The 18,240-nt window shown below is 40.0% G+C and overlaps 1 protein-coding gene across 1 annotated transcript; it reads left to right on the plus strand.

The window, feature by feature from the left end:
- Nucleotides 1-1,169: 1,169 nt before the first annotated feature.
- LOC103480189 (protein S100-P) lies at nt 1,170-2,292 on the plus strand. The gene is made up of 2 exons (XM_008435061.2): nt 1,170-1,388; nt 2,046-2,292. Exons 1-2 carry the CDS (start codon nt 1,251-1,253, stop codon nt 2,184-2,186), a joined length of 279 nt encoding a protein of 92 aa, XP_008433283.1. The 5' UTR covers nt 1,170-1,250; the 3' UTR covers nt 2,187-2,292.
- Nucleotides 2,293-18,240: the final 15,948 nt, after the last annotated feature.

The raw sequence follows: 18,240 nt of genomic DNA on the forward strand, positions 1-18,240 counted from the left end.
AAATTACTGTAAACACACGGTGCTATGAAAGAGCATTTCTCCCCTTATAGATAACGTTCTAAATTTTTAACATCTTAAAAAATGTATCATACCAAAATAACTAAAGTTAATACAAGAAGCAGTCTTAAAACGTTTTGGAAAGCTGCCACATCTGAGTCTAAATAAGGGCAGCCCCAAAGAGTCAAGAAATCACTTAAATCTTAAACTTAAACCTTAGAACCTGATCGACAGTCTTAAATGGGGAACAAATCTGTAAGGTGGACTTATTATTTTACAGGACTGTAAGATAAAGTCATCCAATCTGACATGGATCCCTGGCCGTCAGCAGGGGCTTGGCTGTCAGTTTTTATTCATCATCTATAGGACTTTTGCTTTACAACTAGATTATCTTGCTGTACAAGATAAACTATTATTTCCAAGGAGCAATCTGTTTCGCAGCCAGTAGAAAATAAATGCAAAGAAAACTGAAGATGTCAGAGGTACAAAAGTGACATTTATGCTACAACCAGGATACAAATACAAGCTATACTTTCCTATCTGGGCTTATCAGGTCACAGTAACTGGTAATGTGAACATTTGCACCTTTTCCTGATGCACTTTATTATAATACATCTGGAAGCAGAGATAAAAATAAGGTAGAGAAAGCAGTTATTGACTGTGTTAGCAAAGGTTGCTTACTTTCAGAAACCCTAAGGGATTGTTTACAGGAAATCAGGTGCACAAGAGAAAACGCAAGCAAAAGCAAACACTTCTGTTCACAAAACCTATTTGTGTTCGCTGGTGTGCAGAAGCATGGGCAACCACTGACCACGGTGAAATGTAGTGATTGTGAGCTTAAACCTGTTTCGATATCGTGATCCTTAAAAACAAAAAGGCAACAATCTGCAATGTTTGGATCCTAGATTGCACAATAAGATGATAACAACCTAAAGTATTAAAGTAATTTGGTCTCCAGCTTAAGTGGACCCATCTTGTGGTTACATTAATGATAGTGCCCCTCCTTAAATCAACAAGACAATGACAGAAGCTGGCTTTTAGTGGGTATGTACATTGGGTGGAGTATGGATGTTGTCTGTAGAGTCGGAGTCACCACCTATGGTAAACACACGGCATTGCTCAACCTTTCAAGTCTAGCCTCATCATTGGTCCACACAATATAAAAACAGCCTCCACCTTTTGTCCCCACACCGTGTGCATCCGCCGCTCCGAATCTCCCCTGAACTACGCTAAGGACCAGACAGGCTGCAATCATGAGTCGCCTGGAGATGGCAATGGCCACCCTGATACAGACCTTCGACCAATACGCTGGTTCTGATGGGAAGAAGAGCACGCTGAGCAAAACTGAGGTGAAGACTTTGGTAGAGAAGGAGCTGCCTGGGTTGCTCAAGGTACGTTGCTCACCTGGGGAGGGATGCCTGTGTGCCTCGGGGTGGAAACAGACAAGATAATCATGTAGAGCTCATAGCTTTAACATTAACAGAGTTTCTAAACGTCTATTGAGGCAATGCATCATTGCTAGGGAGCATATTTTGGACTATGGTGCAAAAACATAAAATCTAACTTTGTACTTTTGTCTATTTTCTGGTGCAAATATCTTAGTACATTTGAAATAAGACAAAAACTAACTTACAAGTCACTTTTCAGCGAGATAGCGGAAAGTCAGAGTTCCACTGGAAGATTTTTTTCACCTATGACAAAACATTTTTCCCCTAAGTGATTATCTGCCAGTGGAGCTAGTACTTTTTCATTCATCATTGACTTAAAACAAGATCCTATATGTTGCTGAAAAGTTACTTGTGAGGTAATTTTGTCTTATTTCAAGTGAACTAAGGTATACTAGAAATTAGACAAAAAATAGTCAGTCGATGTATGTCAAGGCTATTGTCTCTGTAGGGATTATTGTACATTGAGACAACTTTTCATTGAATTCCATCTTCAAAGACCTTGTATTTATCTAAAATATACCTATTTAATCAGCTAAACATGGTTCTAAAAGGACCTGGTGAAAGCAAACCTGCTAGTAAAGTTTTTATTTGCTTTTCCAGGGAGCGAAGAATCCCGGTGAAGTGGACAAGTTCCTGAAAGATCTGGACTTAAACGGGGACGCTGAGGTCGACTTCCAAGAGTTTGTCATGCTGATCGTTGTCCTGACCTGTGCAGTACACAGCCGCTTCTGCAAACAGTAGAGAGCGAGGAGCCCATGAGGCCCCGGGGCCACCACCGGCACTACCATGAAAAACCCCTTGTACTTACTGTTACTTTGAGACAAATAAAGTGATTCATGCACATGTACCTTGTGGTGTAACGTTTTTGTTAAAAAGTTGTACTTAGTAGGATGTTAGCAACAAATGAAAGTACTATAAGGAGAAATAAACAATACAAAAAAGGGGAAGGAAGCTCTTGTAGTGCGTTGTCCGCCGTTGTGGAGCAATTTCTTGGGAGGATGAAACTGAAAATTTTGTGCACTAGATTCTGATCTGACAAAATCCTGCTGAAGTTCCTTAAACTTCACTTCCCCATGCTTCACTTCTTGAAATTTTTCTCAACAACTGACACACGCAACTCAACTACCGCTAAAACAAAGAGATTATAACTGGGTCTCATAAAACCTTCAGTGTATTGTTGAAATGTATTTGTTGTATTCCACTCCATTAAAAATGAAGACAGGTGCAAATCAAACCAAACATTTTGCAGAACAAAACAAAAGGAAATGTAATTTACATGGAATTTTTCACTAGAAAATATTTGGTATCATTAATACCAAAGCCATGCTCTTCTCAAGCCTGTCCTAGATCTTTTATTTTCAAAGCCATAGACTACACACTCCGTCCAGACAACTCATAATGAGAGTGTGCTCAGGCCCATACATTCTGTTCTCTCTCGCACATCAGATTACCAGAAATCGCAAACTTCCTCATTGAAATACTCAGACTTCCTCATGCCAACAAAGTCGTCTTTCAGAAGTTTCATAGTTGGTCTGCTGTTTGGACATCGAAGGTTTGAGTCCCAAAAGATTTTTTGGGGGGTCATCGGATCTTAAAACAATTCAAAGCTCTAAGTGCATTTCACTTCAGAGGCGTAAAGTTTTCAACACGTTGAGATGCTTTATCTTTTAAAACACCACAAGTCACTTCATTTCACCAGACGCACGGCTTGGATGGAAATGGACCCTTGCAAACATCTCAAGCGAGTGGTCGAGCTGTGGTTTCTTCTCTGATGCAGCAAGTCAGCCACAAGCAAACCTTTTTCCCTCCCCTCAAGCTGTTTCTTAGCAGGGCTATTTTTAAACTCGGGTGGGTGTTCAAAGTTAACACACAGCAACACCTAATGACCTTCTTAAAGTTTAAAGTTATCCTGTGGTAAAGAATTAATAGATAATAACCCCCTGAAGATCAGAGGTGATAGATATCTGACCTCTCAGTGGCTAACAGTAACAAAGCACATTTACTTGAGTTCTGTACTGAAGTACATATTTTGAGTTTCTTTACATTAGTATTTATTTTTGGGGGAACTTATGACTTTCACTCTACTACATTTCAAAGACAAACAATGTACTTTGACTCCACTACATTTCTAGGAAGCTTGATGTTACTTGTTCTTTTTGGCTAGCTTTGTAGCTAGCTAAAAGAAGTCATTTTTGCTTTTCTTTACTGAAATGCGCTATGCTCCTGAAGAAGGGGAGCATATCACAGCCTCCACTCACACCTGGGATGTGGAATTATCCTTGTTAAATGTCGCGAGATGAGCTCCTGCTTTCATTCAAACTCGGCAATGGAGATGGTTGGAGAAGCATTGCAGGGATTACCTGGTTCAAAAAAATAAGTTAGCTAAGAATCTTAGAAATATGAAATTGAAGTTGGTTTAGTGCAGAAACATTTGGGAAGCAGAGTGACGGTAGACACCGTTTAGCGCACCTGGATCCAATGATGGCTCATTAGAGACCTAAGAAGAACATTGACATGCTGAAAAGGTTGTTACTACCACCAGGGACAGAACTAAAACATGCAGGATGCCGGCCCTCCAGGACCGACTTTGGGGACCACTACACCATAACCTGTACAACAGGATCTAATTCATTTTATTTATTTTTATTTTTGGCATGGCGGTAATGCTTCCTTGAGTTGTTTGCTAACCACCAATATAATAGAAGACAATGACAACAAAGACGGTTGGAGAAATTCAAGCCAAAGCTAGTAAAAAGTAGATGGTAAAAAGGATCTGTAACAAGATCCTCAGGAAATCCAGCTCTGTCCTGGGGTGTCATGTTGACCCAGTTGAGGTGGTGGCTGACAGGAGAATGAGGACTAAGCTTCAGCGCATGCTGGAGTACCCGTCCCACCCCATGCACCACTCTCTGACAGCACTGAGCAGCTCCTTTAGTGCCCGGCTGCGGCACCCTAAGTGCGTGAAGGAAAGATACCGCAGGTCTTTCCTTCCGGCCGCCGTCAGACTGTACAACACCTGCTGCTCTCAGTAGTTCACTACTCTCTACTACAAGCAATAAACCTGCTCTCTTTACTCACTTATGACTGGTATAGTGCTCAACTGTGCGCAATATCAAATTCACCTTGTATAACAACTTGCCTATCTGTCACCATGTGCAATATGACTTGCTTTACTATTTCATTTATTACTTATTTACTTTAATCTATGTGTAACATCACCTATCTGCCTACCTTAACATATACACCTGGAATTTACTTATTTTTTATATTTCATACACTACTGTTTCAGTATTTCTATATTCACTTGTATTTTGTATATATAGATTTTTATCTTGGTTCTGCTCTGTCCTCTGTTCTGCTGTAACAATGTAAATTTCCCCACTGCAGGATTAATAAAGGAATATCTTATGCTATGTTATTTTTTAAAAGGATTTTTGTGCTTAAATTTTTACAGGTGGTGCATACATTTTGTAGCTGAGCGACTTTACAGGCTAGTTCATTATTGGGATCAGCAAGTTACAAGGTACTGTAAAAGCCCTCAGAAAAGATGTACCTAAATTAGAAAGATTGAATTAAATCATTTTGAATACGTCTTTTTAGTACTTTTGAATACTTAAGTATTTTCAATAGTAAGTACTTCAGTACTTTAACTTGAGTAAAGTTTTGACCGAGCAATTTTTACTTTTAGTTGAGTAAGATTTGACCATATCACTACTTTTATTCAAGTAGTGTGTAGTAGTATTTTTATTCAAGTCCGTCATTACTGACCTGTAATATTTTTGAACTTGATTACTGTACCGGTCCTCTAACTGAAGGGGGTCACGGTTAGATGAGCATCTTTGCTAATCCACCTTTGTGATACTTTCTGTTTTAGATTCAGGTCATCACCCTCTCGGTCCACCACGAGCGGCGGCCAAGTGACATACTTTCTCCCGCAGAGAACAGTTGTGTAATTACCAAATGTCGGTGCTGCCCTCTAGTGGCAAATGGCATATTTCTCCTCGTTTTTAAGTCAGATCAGCGTTTGCAGTAGAGTGGAGTGTTTGCCTTGGCGGCTCTCGGCCTGAGCTACAGATATCCTGACGATGTCTTCAAGTTTCTGTCGCAATGTGCCTGTCCGGGTTGAGACTGAGGCCTCGCTGGGCCACTTGTGAAACTCAGCTGGCCCGTAATAATCGGCTTGAAGGGTCATAAAGTTCAAACTTTCCCCTCACCAATTCCTCTTCCCTGTCCAGGGCCATTACGGAGGCTTATGGGGATTAGGTGTCCAGAGACGGGTGGGGGGGATGTGGCCCTTGAGTCAGGAGAGAAGCAGTTTGACTGGGCCACAATAATACACACCTACCACTAGATACTGATATTTCTCTGCTCTGTCAGTGGTGTCCAAGCTTTTTGGCAAAATTAGCAAATTTAAGATACTGGTGGGCCACAAAGTTAATTATATTAGCCAATTGTATTGTGTATCTGATGAAACAACTTGGTGAAAGCATTATGCTATTGGGATGATTGTTTTCACCAAGGACAGAGAAACTGGACAATATCAAGTGAATGTTATTTGCATAGCAAATATCAGCAACAAGGCAAAGTGCTTTACATGTTAAAAACACAACACAATAAACAGTTTTGAAAAAAGCAACAAACGTATTAATCAGCATACCAGTTATTATTAATTAGTGGCAACTTGAAATATTTTTAGCCTTGATTTAAAAGAAGTCAGTGTTTCTTCAGTTTTGCAGTTTTCTGGAAGTTTGTTCCAGATTTTTGGCACATAAACCCTGAATGCAATTTGGGAGAACGGCTGGAGTTAAGAGTGGGCTCATTCTGGAAGAAAACGTCTTATAAGTTCCGATAAGCCTGAGACTGTGGCAGAGCTTCATATTACAGCAGTGCAACAACGATGAAAAAAAAAATGAGGATGTATAAGGTTATTTTTGTCTTCCTAGTATCTCATATGATGCAGGTAGAAACCTCACCTGGAATCACCACACACACACCTACACATACGCACACGCATGCACACACACACACACACACACACACCCACACACACACACACACACACACACACACACGCACACACACACACACACACACACACACACACACACACACACACACACACACACACACACACACACACACACACACACACGCACACACACCCCACACACACACACACACACACAGTTAGCAACTTAACTAAGCGGACATCGTTTACCTCAGCATATTTCCATTAAAATTGTTGAATCATTTTGTATAGCAAGGTTTTCCCCATTGGCTTCAGCCTCGACCTTCTACAGGATTTTGGTGGTCAGAACTTTTGACAACAGGGACACAGATCTACAGGCGTACGGCTGCTGTAAACGCTGCTGAACCCCGGTCCAAATGAGGAGACAGACAAGCACAGTCATAAATAAGTCATTCAGTTTTAAAGCCACACATCCCAGGTCATATGATCCACCACGGTGTCCCGGCTCATCTCGTGGCCTGACATCCGGAAGGAGAAAACAAGTCAGTGAGCACACTGTGACTCTTTGTCTCTGCTCTGTTTATCTGTACACGGAGCGTCATTTGGTTTTTGTACAGATGGACCATGGTAATTCTGAGACTTTTGACAAATGCCTTAACAGACAGACTGGTTTTACTTGACAGCTGTTTGATTGCGGATTACATAACTTGTATCAGCAATGTAGAGCTGACAAAAATGAGAAAAGTCTGGTGTGGTATGAATTGACGTATGGCCGTTATGAACCATCCCAAACATGAAAACTCAGTGTTGTACCTGTAAATGTTTGTATGTATCCACCGATAACTACAAAGGCACAAAAGTATAACCTACTTTCAGTAAGTTATATACTTACTACAAGTAAGTATATAACTTACTTTTAGAGGTTCTTCATAATAGCATATTATTAAGAACTTTGACTTTTGGAAACGTAAAATAAGAAAAACAGTCTGATTTACTGATATCAGATTGTTTGAATGAAAGAAGAGAAGTTGAGATAAATCAGACAAGAAGAGTAACTGCCATTTCCTATAAATGTCAACAGGTGAGTAAATTCCATGTTACTAATATTTCTGTCATGTCAGCCTGAAGGGAACCACACACCTCACCCCCCTACCGGTCTGACCTGTATTCTCTGAAAGAGGTGCAGATTGAAAGGAATGCACTGTAAAAGAAAAAAGGCACACTGTTTCCTGAAAACAGAACATCAAGGATAACATATGCAACATACTTAAAGCAGTGCAGTTTGACAATATAACTCATTATACTGTCTAAAGTCAGATGTATAAACTTTAAGGGATACTCTTTATATTTTTTTAGTGGTCAAAATCATGAGAAGCATTTCAATCCAGCAATAGGTGCTGAGTGCTGAGTAACTCCTGATCAGTTTGCATTGCAAAGCGGGAGGAAATCATGCAATTGTCTTTAGTCAACCAAAAGCTCATGTTAATAAGGGCGTCGTTTCCTTTCACCCGGGAACCTGTTTCCAGAAACCGACCTGCTGGACGTGTGAGTGGCCTTTAGGGTAAAGCGTGGGCTAACAACCGGTTGCCAGGGCTCAGACAGCGTGCCGTTGAGTTCCTCCCATACCGCGCATACCTTTCAGCTGAGTGTCACAGAGGATGTCACTGTCAAACAGGCCGATGGTATCGGCTCTATAGCCTAAACACTCTACAGAACCTGTTTTACTGCATGCTAATTCATGAAACCAGCCGCAAGACGCTGTCCGAGCCGGGTTATCTTTGTCGACATAACCAAATGGTATGATAACAAAAGAAAGGGAACAGCACTCTCTACCAGCAGTTACTGTGTGACCTTTGACCCACTCATGTCAGGCCAGCTTGCAACAGGTTCATTTAAGCTAGCTGAAAGGCGAGGGCAAAGAACAATCTGCTGCATTAGAGTGGATGGTTTTAAAGCCTTCGTGGAACAGGAAGTGTTGAGTTCAGTTCTGTAGCAGGAATTTTTCACCATCAACATCCTTTGTTTGGTTTTGTTTCTAGTTCCGATTTAACAATGTTTATGTTTAAGAAACAGATGGTGAAGTTCAGGAAAACATGCTCGCTCTTTCCTTTTGCTTGATTTCTGTTTTAGGGAATAGAGACTAAAAACAAGCTGCAAGTAATCTGCATTTCACCTTCAGCAAACAACATAAAACCATTATCCATAAGGATGCAAGAATTTTTTTCCTCAGCTGAGTCACACTAACTACTCAGTTCACTAGAAATATGAAGGCTAATTTCTGCCATCTTATAAAATGCCAATGTCAAACGAGCATATTAGTGACTTCGTTTGACCATGATCATGATTTACACTCTGTGTTTCCATCAAATTTTTTTTGAAGAATCGCATTAGAAAAGATTGATGAAAATAGCAAAATTCAAAATAACTTTAAACTTTAAAGTTATTTAATTTAGTTTTCTTTCCCCAAAAAATAAAAAAAGAAGTTTTTTGTACTCACTTGAGCTGGTTTTCTGATCAACTGCAAAAGAAATGATTTTTAAAATTTTATTTAAAATTTACTTTAGCTACTTAAGGCGTACCAATACTTGTGCCACCAATTTTTATTTGCTAAACTACTATTTTCTCTCTTTTTCAAATTAATGACAGGACTTTTCTTTTTGTTTGTCTATGTGCAATACAGAAATGATTTCAAACTGGATTTCTAACCATCAGGACCAACAAAAATGGCTGACACTTTAGAAAACCTTTCAGATCAGATGAAACATAGATGATGAAAATCTGGTCTCATGAGTTTTGCTGTGAATTGTCCTGAACCTAACTCACTGATCTCTCCTTGTTTCTCTGAACAGAAATAAGTTCAATATTGTCTATCCACTTAAAAAAAAAAGAAAAATGAAAAATAAATACGAGCAGTTATTGAATGAAATCTTTATGTGGGTTTTTGAAAAACAAACATCAAAATAGAAGAAAAATATTTCATACCCCGTCACCATTTAAGCAGAGATTTTGGTTTTTCAACTATTTGTTGTTGGGCTTTTAGCCCAGCTTTAACTTCTCTGTTCAAACAAACTTCAAAGTGAAAATAAAACTATGCAAACTATGCATTATAAACCTGTTGAGGCGACTATCTGCAGTCTGTCAGCTGCACACTGCAGACAGTTTTACAAGGGTTGTGAGGACATGTTGTTTGCTTTGAGTGCGCAATCATGCCTGCAGAGCCCTGATAGCAGACTCTCTCTGTGGACACACTGTGACCCGGTGTCGTAATCCCCATTTTTCTGCCACCACAGCCTCTCTTGCCTGTGATGTAATTAAAAGCAGCATGGCTGGTGGCGTGTCCCGGCTCAAACAGGCCTGCTCTCTCTGCTACGCTCAACAAACACCCGCCCTCTCCGCACACGCACGCAAAGTCAAACAAAGCGACAACGATGCTCTGTTCTCCTTGTATCGTCACTGAGGTCTGATCCAGTTCAGATGGGTTCTTGGCTTTGATTTCACCAATTGCCTAGAGGACAAGAGGATTTTCACCCGTAGAAATCCAAACTGAAATGCGTCTATGCCAGGAAGATGCCTGATGTTTACCAGGATGTTGGCCATCTACAAATTACGATGCAAAAATTCATCATTCCCCAAATTTTGCACAGACTCGCAATTTTCAGCCGTCGTCGCAACTTTTCTGCAAATCTGACCAGTCACTGCAACTCAACTGAACATTGAGCAATCCCCCTTTGCATTCTTCTAATTTAACTTCCTGTTTTATGATGTCTCACAACTTTCACTGCAACGTTTTGAAAAAGGTAATCAGTAATTTTGGGCTACAACAATCACAAAAAAATATATTGCAACATCCAGGAGGGACAAATTATGTCACACTACAACAAGAAGAGTCAACGTACCACCCCTTCGCTACCTTCAAATCAACACTGTTGTGCCCGTTTCTCTGCAATTACACTACAAGAATTTCAGGGCATGTCTCTACCAGCTTCGGACATAAAGAGATCTGAATTCTTAGTGTCTTTTAATATCAGTTTTCAAACTTGTCCCCAGATTCTCAATTGGATTAAGATTTGTGCTTCGACTATGTCCTTCTATCACATCATTTATTTATCTTTTTAAAGGTTTTGTTGGTTCTAGTGGCCTTTATTTGAAAGTAGTTTGACAGGAAGGAGGGTTATGAGAGAGGGGGAAGACATGCGGCAAGTGTCACCAAGCTGGGAATTGAGCCTGCGACTGCTGGCATGAGGACTAAGACCTCAATACATGGGTTGTGCTTTGCCCCTGCGCCACCACAGCACCCCCACATCATTTATTTTAAATCTAAAACATTCCAGAGTAGCCCTGGCTGCACAGGAACGTCTGAAAAAATTTGAATATCATGACAAAGTCACTCATTTCATAAAGTGGAACTTTCCTTAGAGGAAAAATATGGTCTCCCCCCTAATAGGTTAATCAAGATGAAACACCTGCAAATGTTTCCTCAGCCTCTAAATGCTCTCTCAATCTGAGTTATTAGGTCACTAGGTTAGGTTATTAGGTCACTGACTGAACAAATGTCCAGAGACATTGACTCCCTCCACAAAGACAGTAAGCTACAACAGGTCAATGCTGGAGAAACTGATTTTTCAAAGAGTTCTGTATCCAAGCATATTAATGGAAAGTTGAACGGAAGAAAACATTTGGTAAAGGACCAGTCAAGATTTTGGGGAAACTTCATAACAAATGGACTGAGGCTGGAGTCACAGCAAGGGCCACTACAGACAAATCCGACTCATGGGCTGCAAATGTCATAATCCTCATGTCAAGTCAGTCTTGATCTAGAGACGATGTCAGAAATGTCTGACCTCGACAGAGGAGAAAAGAACTGGACTGTTGCTCAAAGTTTTGTTCTCTGATGAAATTAAAGTTAAATTGCATTTCATGTCATCTGCTGGTGTTGGTCCGCTGCGTTTTCTAAAATCTACAGCCAACAAAGCCGTCAGCCAGGAAATGGTAGATGGTTGTGGTAAAATTTCTGGCAGCTTTCTGGAATCACGGGAAGATATTCCTAAACCAAAAGACACCAAATGTAACATTTCGAAAATAAATCTGCTTAATGGAAACAGGCCCATTTAGAAAAAACTCTTGCTTTGCAATGAAAAGGTTTGGCGCTAGGTGGAGGTGTTTTTTTTTTGGACATATTTTGCAAAACTGCAAAGAAAACTCTTTTTTCCCCATGATACGAGTCACATAGTCAACAACCAGATATTTCCAGTCATGCAAACCACGAAAAAGACGACAGGAAGTAGTTGGAGGATGATAACGCTGCTTGTGGTGAGAACAAAAGTACAGAGTCAAAGGAGTCTGTCAAGTCTGCTCTGACCAACAGTGGATCTGGCTCCCTTTCATAGGTTCTGGTCAGAGAAGAGAGACTTGATTGGGCAATAGGTGTGAATCCCTGATAGTTATGCATCAGGGCAATCAGGAATTGTCTATTGTCAAGCAAATGGGCTTGTTACTTAATGCATGAAATTCAGTTTCAGTTCTGATGGTCTTGCCATTTGTCTATTGTCAAGAAAAGGGGCTTGTCACTTAATGCATGAAATGCAGTCTCAGTTCTGGCCGGGGAAGTATCACCCAGATTGTCTCCTGGATCACAGACATTCCCTGCTGTTACATGACACTGTGGAAGTCTTTAGGAGAGCAAGAGACCAATCTCCCGATGAGATCATGCAGGCACAATATAAAGCACAAACGGGGCGAGGGGCGCATTCTAATATTGGATGGAAAATGGATGGATGGACACCGCAATTGTAAAAATTTTTTGCATTAGTGGAATATTAATTTTTGTGCAGATTTGTAATGGAAACATTGCTATGACAGAAACCATCTCATGTAGATCCTGCTGAAATAAACTATTTTGAATAAAAACACAAGATCACACATTTCCCCCTTTTTCTGGCTTTGTTGCATGAGTGTTGTGAGTCTAGAAAGAACATGTTGTACCCTAAATAGCCGTGGTCCCGCTATAGAAAGAACTCAGTGACCTGTGCAAGAATTTGCAGCGAGTAAAAGAAAAAGCTTTGCTGCTGCTTGTCTGACTGACACACAATGAAAATAACTGGAACTGGAATAAGTGGGTCAAACAAATGTCATGAAAACCACCTAAGTGAAAAATAGAAGGAGCCCAAGAAAGAAGAACCAAGTTGAGGATAGGAGATACACGGACATTTAGCATTTAGTTCAGCCGTGAAAAGCTTACAGTCTGCAACGTGTAGTAGTTCATTCTAAAGTTTAGGCTACGCTCTTCTGATTTGAATAAAGAATAAAGTAATACAATGTGTCATACTTTTATATTTATCTATCTTTTATGATTTATAAGTTGTTGTTGTTGTTGTTGTTTTTTTTATGAAAGGCGCGGTTGACAGAACTGTTGCCTTGTAGCAAGAAGAAAGCCTGGGGTTCAAACTCCGGCATGTTCTCGCCGGGTACTCCAGCTTCCTCCCACAGTCCAGAAACATGACTGTTAAGGTAATTGGCCTTTCTAAATTTCCCTAAGATCTGAATGTGCGTGTGCGTGCGTGTGTGCATGGTTGTTTGTGCTGTGTCTCTCTGTGTTACCCGGTGATGAACTGGCAACTTGCCCAATGACCGCTGGAGATAGGCACCAGCTCCCGTGACCCTGCACAGACAGGCGGGTAAAGACAATGAATGGATGTTTAAATGAAGAGATACACAGTAGGTCAAACCAATTATATGTTTTATCAGTTTTAGAAGCTGCAGATTAAGCATCTTAACCTCAGTGGTTTGAGGAAAGCAACAATCATCTCCAAGTTAGGACACTGTATTCTGGAATCTGCTCTAGAACACAATCTCACTGAGATACTGCAAGTTCTATTTTTGTTCTTGGCTTGTAGCTACTAATTTCTGATCTTCCACTGAACATGTTTCAGCCTGAACATGTTTCTGCAATGCAGAACTGTACCCACTCTTCAGAAATTCAGAAATAATTTATTGATCCCAAAGGGGGAAAAAGATGTTGTCAGAACTCATATCATCCAAGTATCTTCAACGAGTTGATGCAGACTGTCATGCTGTGGGCTGGTAATCAGTCATGGGACAAATCTGAGGAGGCCTCTGACTGAAGAAGCTGTTGCTGTCTGACAGTCACATGAGTGTCATACATGACTGTCATGATGTGCTTAATATCCAGTGACGGATGATATTTCACCGTAGCGTGTTATGACACCCTCAGCCGTAGGCAAGCACTGCTAATCTACCTCATTTGCTTTTGCAGCTATTGATTAGGAAATCCTGAATTTTCAGGGTGATGCTCCGGGTTAGTTTTCCATCAGCTGTGATGATTTTGATCATGCACCCTGGAGAGGTTAGTTTCTCCAAAATCACTTAATATTTGTCTGTAGCCAGTTGCCATGTCCTGCTGATGCTGTCTGTGCTCTTCTGCCGCAATTGATAAAAAGGTTTAGACGTCAGGTTTTGCCTGTCTGGCCAACTACTGGGTCTCATTGCAGATTGAAAATGGTGGCTGAGATGTCGACATAAACTCACAGGCCAGTCTGCTGCCAGTCATATTGCCTGATCGTAATACCTGGCTAGCTCTGGCTTGAACCAGCCCTGAGGTGATTCCGAAAAAAGGGGAAGAACCACGTCATGTCTGCAAACGGAGACGAATCTGGTCAGGGTTGGCTGGGGGAGAACAGGTTAAAGCCATACACATGGAGAAGAGGCTGTGGAAAACTACAAAAATTCTACAGAGGAGATAAACTGAGTCAAGCTTGGACTATGCTGTGCTGTGCGGTGAGCATAGTTGCTGAAAAACCTCGTCTGTGTTGACTCCAAATTGCAAATTACAGACCTAAAAGCATAGAAATTCTGACTTTCATTAGACATGTAGCCATAGAATTACCCACTCTTTGACCACTGACTATTATAATGCAATTCACATTTACAGTACATTGTTAAACTGAACCTTCAGTGCAGTGCAGAAGTACACCAATTCCCCTTTTTTTCTAATCTGACTTGCAACAAAACCTCTCTGCAAGCCAGAGCATGATCCCAGTAACACGTTCCAGTAAATGAAAATGAGGAGATTGCCAACAATCAGGGGAATACACAGACATTAACAGGTTCATGGGAGCTGAGTTTGTCTTTATTATCACACATCTGATTGGTCGGCAATAATGGCTGACATAGAATAAAAGCTGGCTGCCAGCAAAAACATTGCATAACTGTGAGCAGAAGAGGGAGAAAAATATCCTGCACTCAGACAGGCAGCAGTGAAGGTCTGTGTGAAGAACATGCAGTGGGGCAACAACACAGAAACTGAAAGCAGACTGTGGTAAACAGGTCTGGAGATCATAAAGAGGAACTAAAGTCATATGGCTTTGATGAAGGCGGAGATTAGAGTGTTGCTCAACGATCCCTATTGGTCCCTTTGATTAAATTATTTGGCTGTGATTGGTCTCTGCACAGGCTACTATTTAAATTCACTAAAAGGATTACTTTGAGAAGTGTGTCAGCTCAAGAGCCAAGAATCACTTGCTGCTCTTGTGGCTTTAGTGAATGCTGACATATGACTGGATGCTGATGATGTTATTGATGATGATGATGATGATGATGATGATGATGATGATGATGATGATGATGATGATGATGATGATGATGATGATGATGATGATGATGATGATGATGATGATGATGATGATGATGATGATGATGATGATTAACAGGTTTCATGAGAACAGTCAGATTATCTAGATAACCTCTGATTAACTGCAATTGTCTAAGATAAACCAAATGCAACAAAAAAATTCCAAACCATACCTGTCAGGTCTGGTTGGTCAAACATGCAAACATGTGTCTGCTACCTTTGCAGGCACCTTCAGTAAAACTATGTAAAAAGCTTCAAATATTTCCCTCTTTAGTGGCAGAGCCTTGCCATTGTCTTCCTACGCAGTTTCGCTCGGTTCTAATCTCGCTTTAAAAGCTCAGTCTGGGTTTCTCCCATTCACTTGGATTTCTCCGGTAGAATTTCTACGTTGCCAGTTAGCGAGCAGAAGGAGGAGTTGTGAACAATACACTTCTCTGCACCTTTTTCGAATTGCAATCTGCCTGTAGTTTTGGCAATGGCATCAAAGGATGTGAACGAAGCCATTCAGTCTTCAGCCGTTCAGTATTTGGATGCGTGCTGGCCGCGCATCCAAATACTGAATTAACATCAACAGCTGCCACATTCAGATCTGTACTTTTCTACAGTGCAGACAATTTCCGGTTAGCTTCATAGCATCGTCATAGGCAAATGTTAGCGATTGGGTAACATTTAAAACTTCAATAGAGTCCATGCCTCCAGGAAGCCATCGTTTATCACTAGCGTAGAGTCCAGACCGTCTGCCACAAGAGGCTGGTTTTTTCTGAGCTAATTGGATAATCTAATTTTAAAAAATTTCCACCTTCAATTTGATTTTTAAAAAATATTTTAACCAGCAAAATGGGAGCAAATAAGTCTTTACAAATTCCAGGTGGTTCAGTTATTGGGTTGATTTTTGATTCTTCAAATCAAGCTGGATAGTAAAGGAGGGAGGTGAAGAAAATATCCAAATACTATGGTCATATGGTCAAACAGTTCTACTGTAGGTTCATCAGACCACCGGACATGTCTTGAGAAATAAAGATGTTTGTCTCTGTGTGCATTTGCAAACTGCAATCTGTCTTTTAAATCCTCCTTTAGGAGCACCGGCTTCATCCTTTCTGAGCAACCTTTCAGCCAATGACTGTACAGGACATGTTTCACTGTGAGAAATAGTAATCATTCGGTATGCAAACTTCTGATTTCAAAGACATTAATAAATACATCCCTGACATATTCTTTCTCTCAATATTGTGGCATCTAGAAAAATAGAAATAGTGTTGGTAATTCCAGCTGACCCATAACAAGAGAAGGTTGGTGTGATTAAGCAGTGAGATTAAAAAAATGTGTGTCTTTTTATTCAGTCTGTGTAAGTTTCCGGTTTCAAATTCAGCTTCAATAGACACAACTTGAAATGTAAAAAGCATTTCCTCAAACGAGCTGCCAATACAGACATCATTGTGGTCTTGTTTTTGTTTTTTTTAGGAGTGAAAAAGATCTGCCCTCATGCCTCTAAACAGGGTAAACCATCTTCCTGAAAGAGGATTATAAGGAATCTTATAACTGTGCCAGATGCTCTAAATCGACTTTCAATTAGTAGTGCCGAATGAGGAAGCTGTCAGAGCATAAAGCTCGGAGCAAAAAAATGCTAAATCGTGGCCTGCAGTTCGAGGCTGAAACGAGATCTTATCAGCGTCAGGGAGGACAGAAACGTTGACGAGGCAGAACGATTCCAATAATGATTAGGATGATTCATAAAAGGACATGCAGGATATTGACTGTGGAGACTGACACGGCTTTCACTTGGCTTTGCGTCTGTAAGGTCAGCGGGCCGTCGGGTATCTTTGTTCTGGTTCCAGATACAAATCAAAAGCTTATCTGTTAAAAACCCCTGAGGGATCCTCTGGACTGCTGCTAACTACACACAAACTAGCTCTGCTATTTATCAGCAGTGTCTCATGTACACACATATAGATCCTGACTTTACTCCTCAAACTCCTTTCCAGAACCCCTCTATGTTTTTTAGCTGCTAGCATGACAATGAGGCAGTGTTTTTATGTCATCTGGACAGTGGTGCAGACAGCAGGGCAATAGACTCCAACTCATGTAACGCTACAGGTGGTGACCCCTGTGGTCAGGCCTCACATTACACACCTTTGATTTATGGAAGAGGGTCAGTCTGGAGAATCCTCCAATACACACTGACTTTCTTTATTTATTTAGAAAAAAATCAAAGAAAAGAAAGAAAAATCCTCATACACATACTGTACACATGCAATGTAAGAATCGGCCATTTTAGTTATGTTATTCTTTATTGTATCCATGTGTCAAAAATAGATGAGACCGTATTATATCAATATCTTACATAGAAAACATATTTTTTATTAACTTTTTTGAGGATTATTTTTACTGTTATTATTTTAACTGTATGTAGGTTGTGTGTTGATGTTCTTATAACCAGTAAGAACATCTTAGAGTGGATGTATGTACAGAAGGTTTTTATTTTTTAGTTTTTTGTGCTGATGTTCTATCTTTATTATATTTAACTGAATCATCTAAGAACATCCCATATTATTTTACTGTTTCTGTATATCACTCGTCTTCCATATAGCTATTTAAAAATATTATTGTGTACCTTTTATTGAATATATTTATGCTTGTATATTGCGCTAGTTCCTTAGTAATTCTGTTTCACAAAGTCACTTTACCTGTCGATATACATGTGCTTTTCATTTTTCATTGTTCTTATTTTTAAAAAAGTGTATATAAAAAAATCTACAGAATCCACAAAAAAATCTACAAAAAATCTAAAGTGTCAGTTTTTGTGATGCATTGAAATGGGCAATCTGACATATATTCTGTAGTATTTAAATGAAAAACTAAATAATTTGTTGGAGGTAAAATTGTAAAATGCTGCAGAAAACTGGTTGTGTAAAAGTATACAGACATGATACTTTAGGATATGTATCAACTTAAGGTCCGAGGGCCGACTTTTTATGTGGCCGACAGCTAGATTTATACTGACTTACTAGGAGACCTGGGTACAATTGGTTGCATCAGATTTTATTTAGGAATTTCAGAGTAAAGAGAGATGAAAGAAATGAATACCATGCTTGACAGATTTGAATTTGAAAATCAAAAAATAAACAAACATTAAATTCTAAAATATTATTTTTCTTTCTGTAAGGTGCTATTTTGTCTAC

Source organism: Poecilia reticulata, chromosome 18 (genome assembly GCF_904066995.2).
Source record: "Poecilia reticulata chromosome 18, P_reticulata-male-v2, whole genome shotgun sequence".
NCBI lineage: Eukaryota > Metazoa > Chordata > Actinopteri > Cyprinodontiformes > Poeciliidae > Poecilia > Poecilia reticulata.

Coding starts and splice junctions, on each gene's coding strand:
- LOC103480189 (XM_008435061.2), top strand. CDS start 1,251: ATGAGTCGCCTGGAGATGGCAATGGCCACCCTGATACAGACCTTCGAC. Junction 1,389..2,045: donor AGCTGCCTGGGTTGCTCAAG/GTACGTTGCTCA, acceptor TTGCTTTTCCAG/GGAGCGAAGAATCCCGGTGA.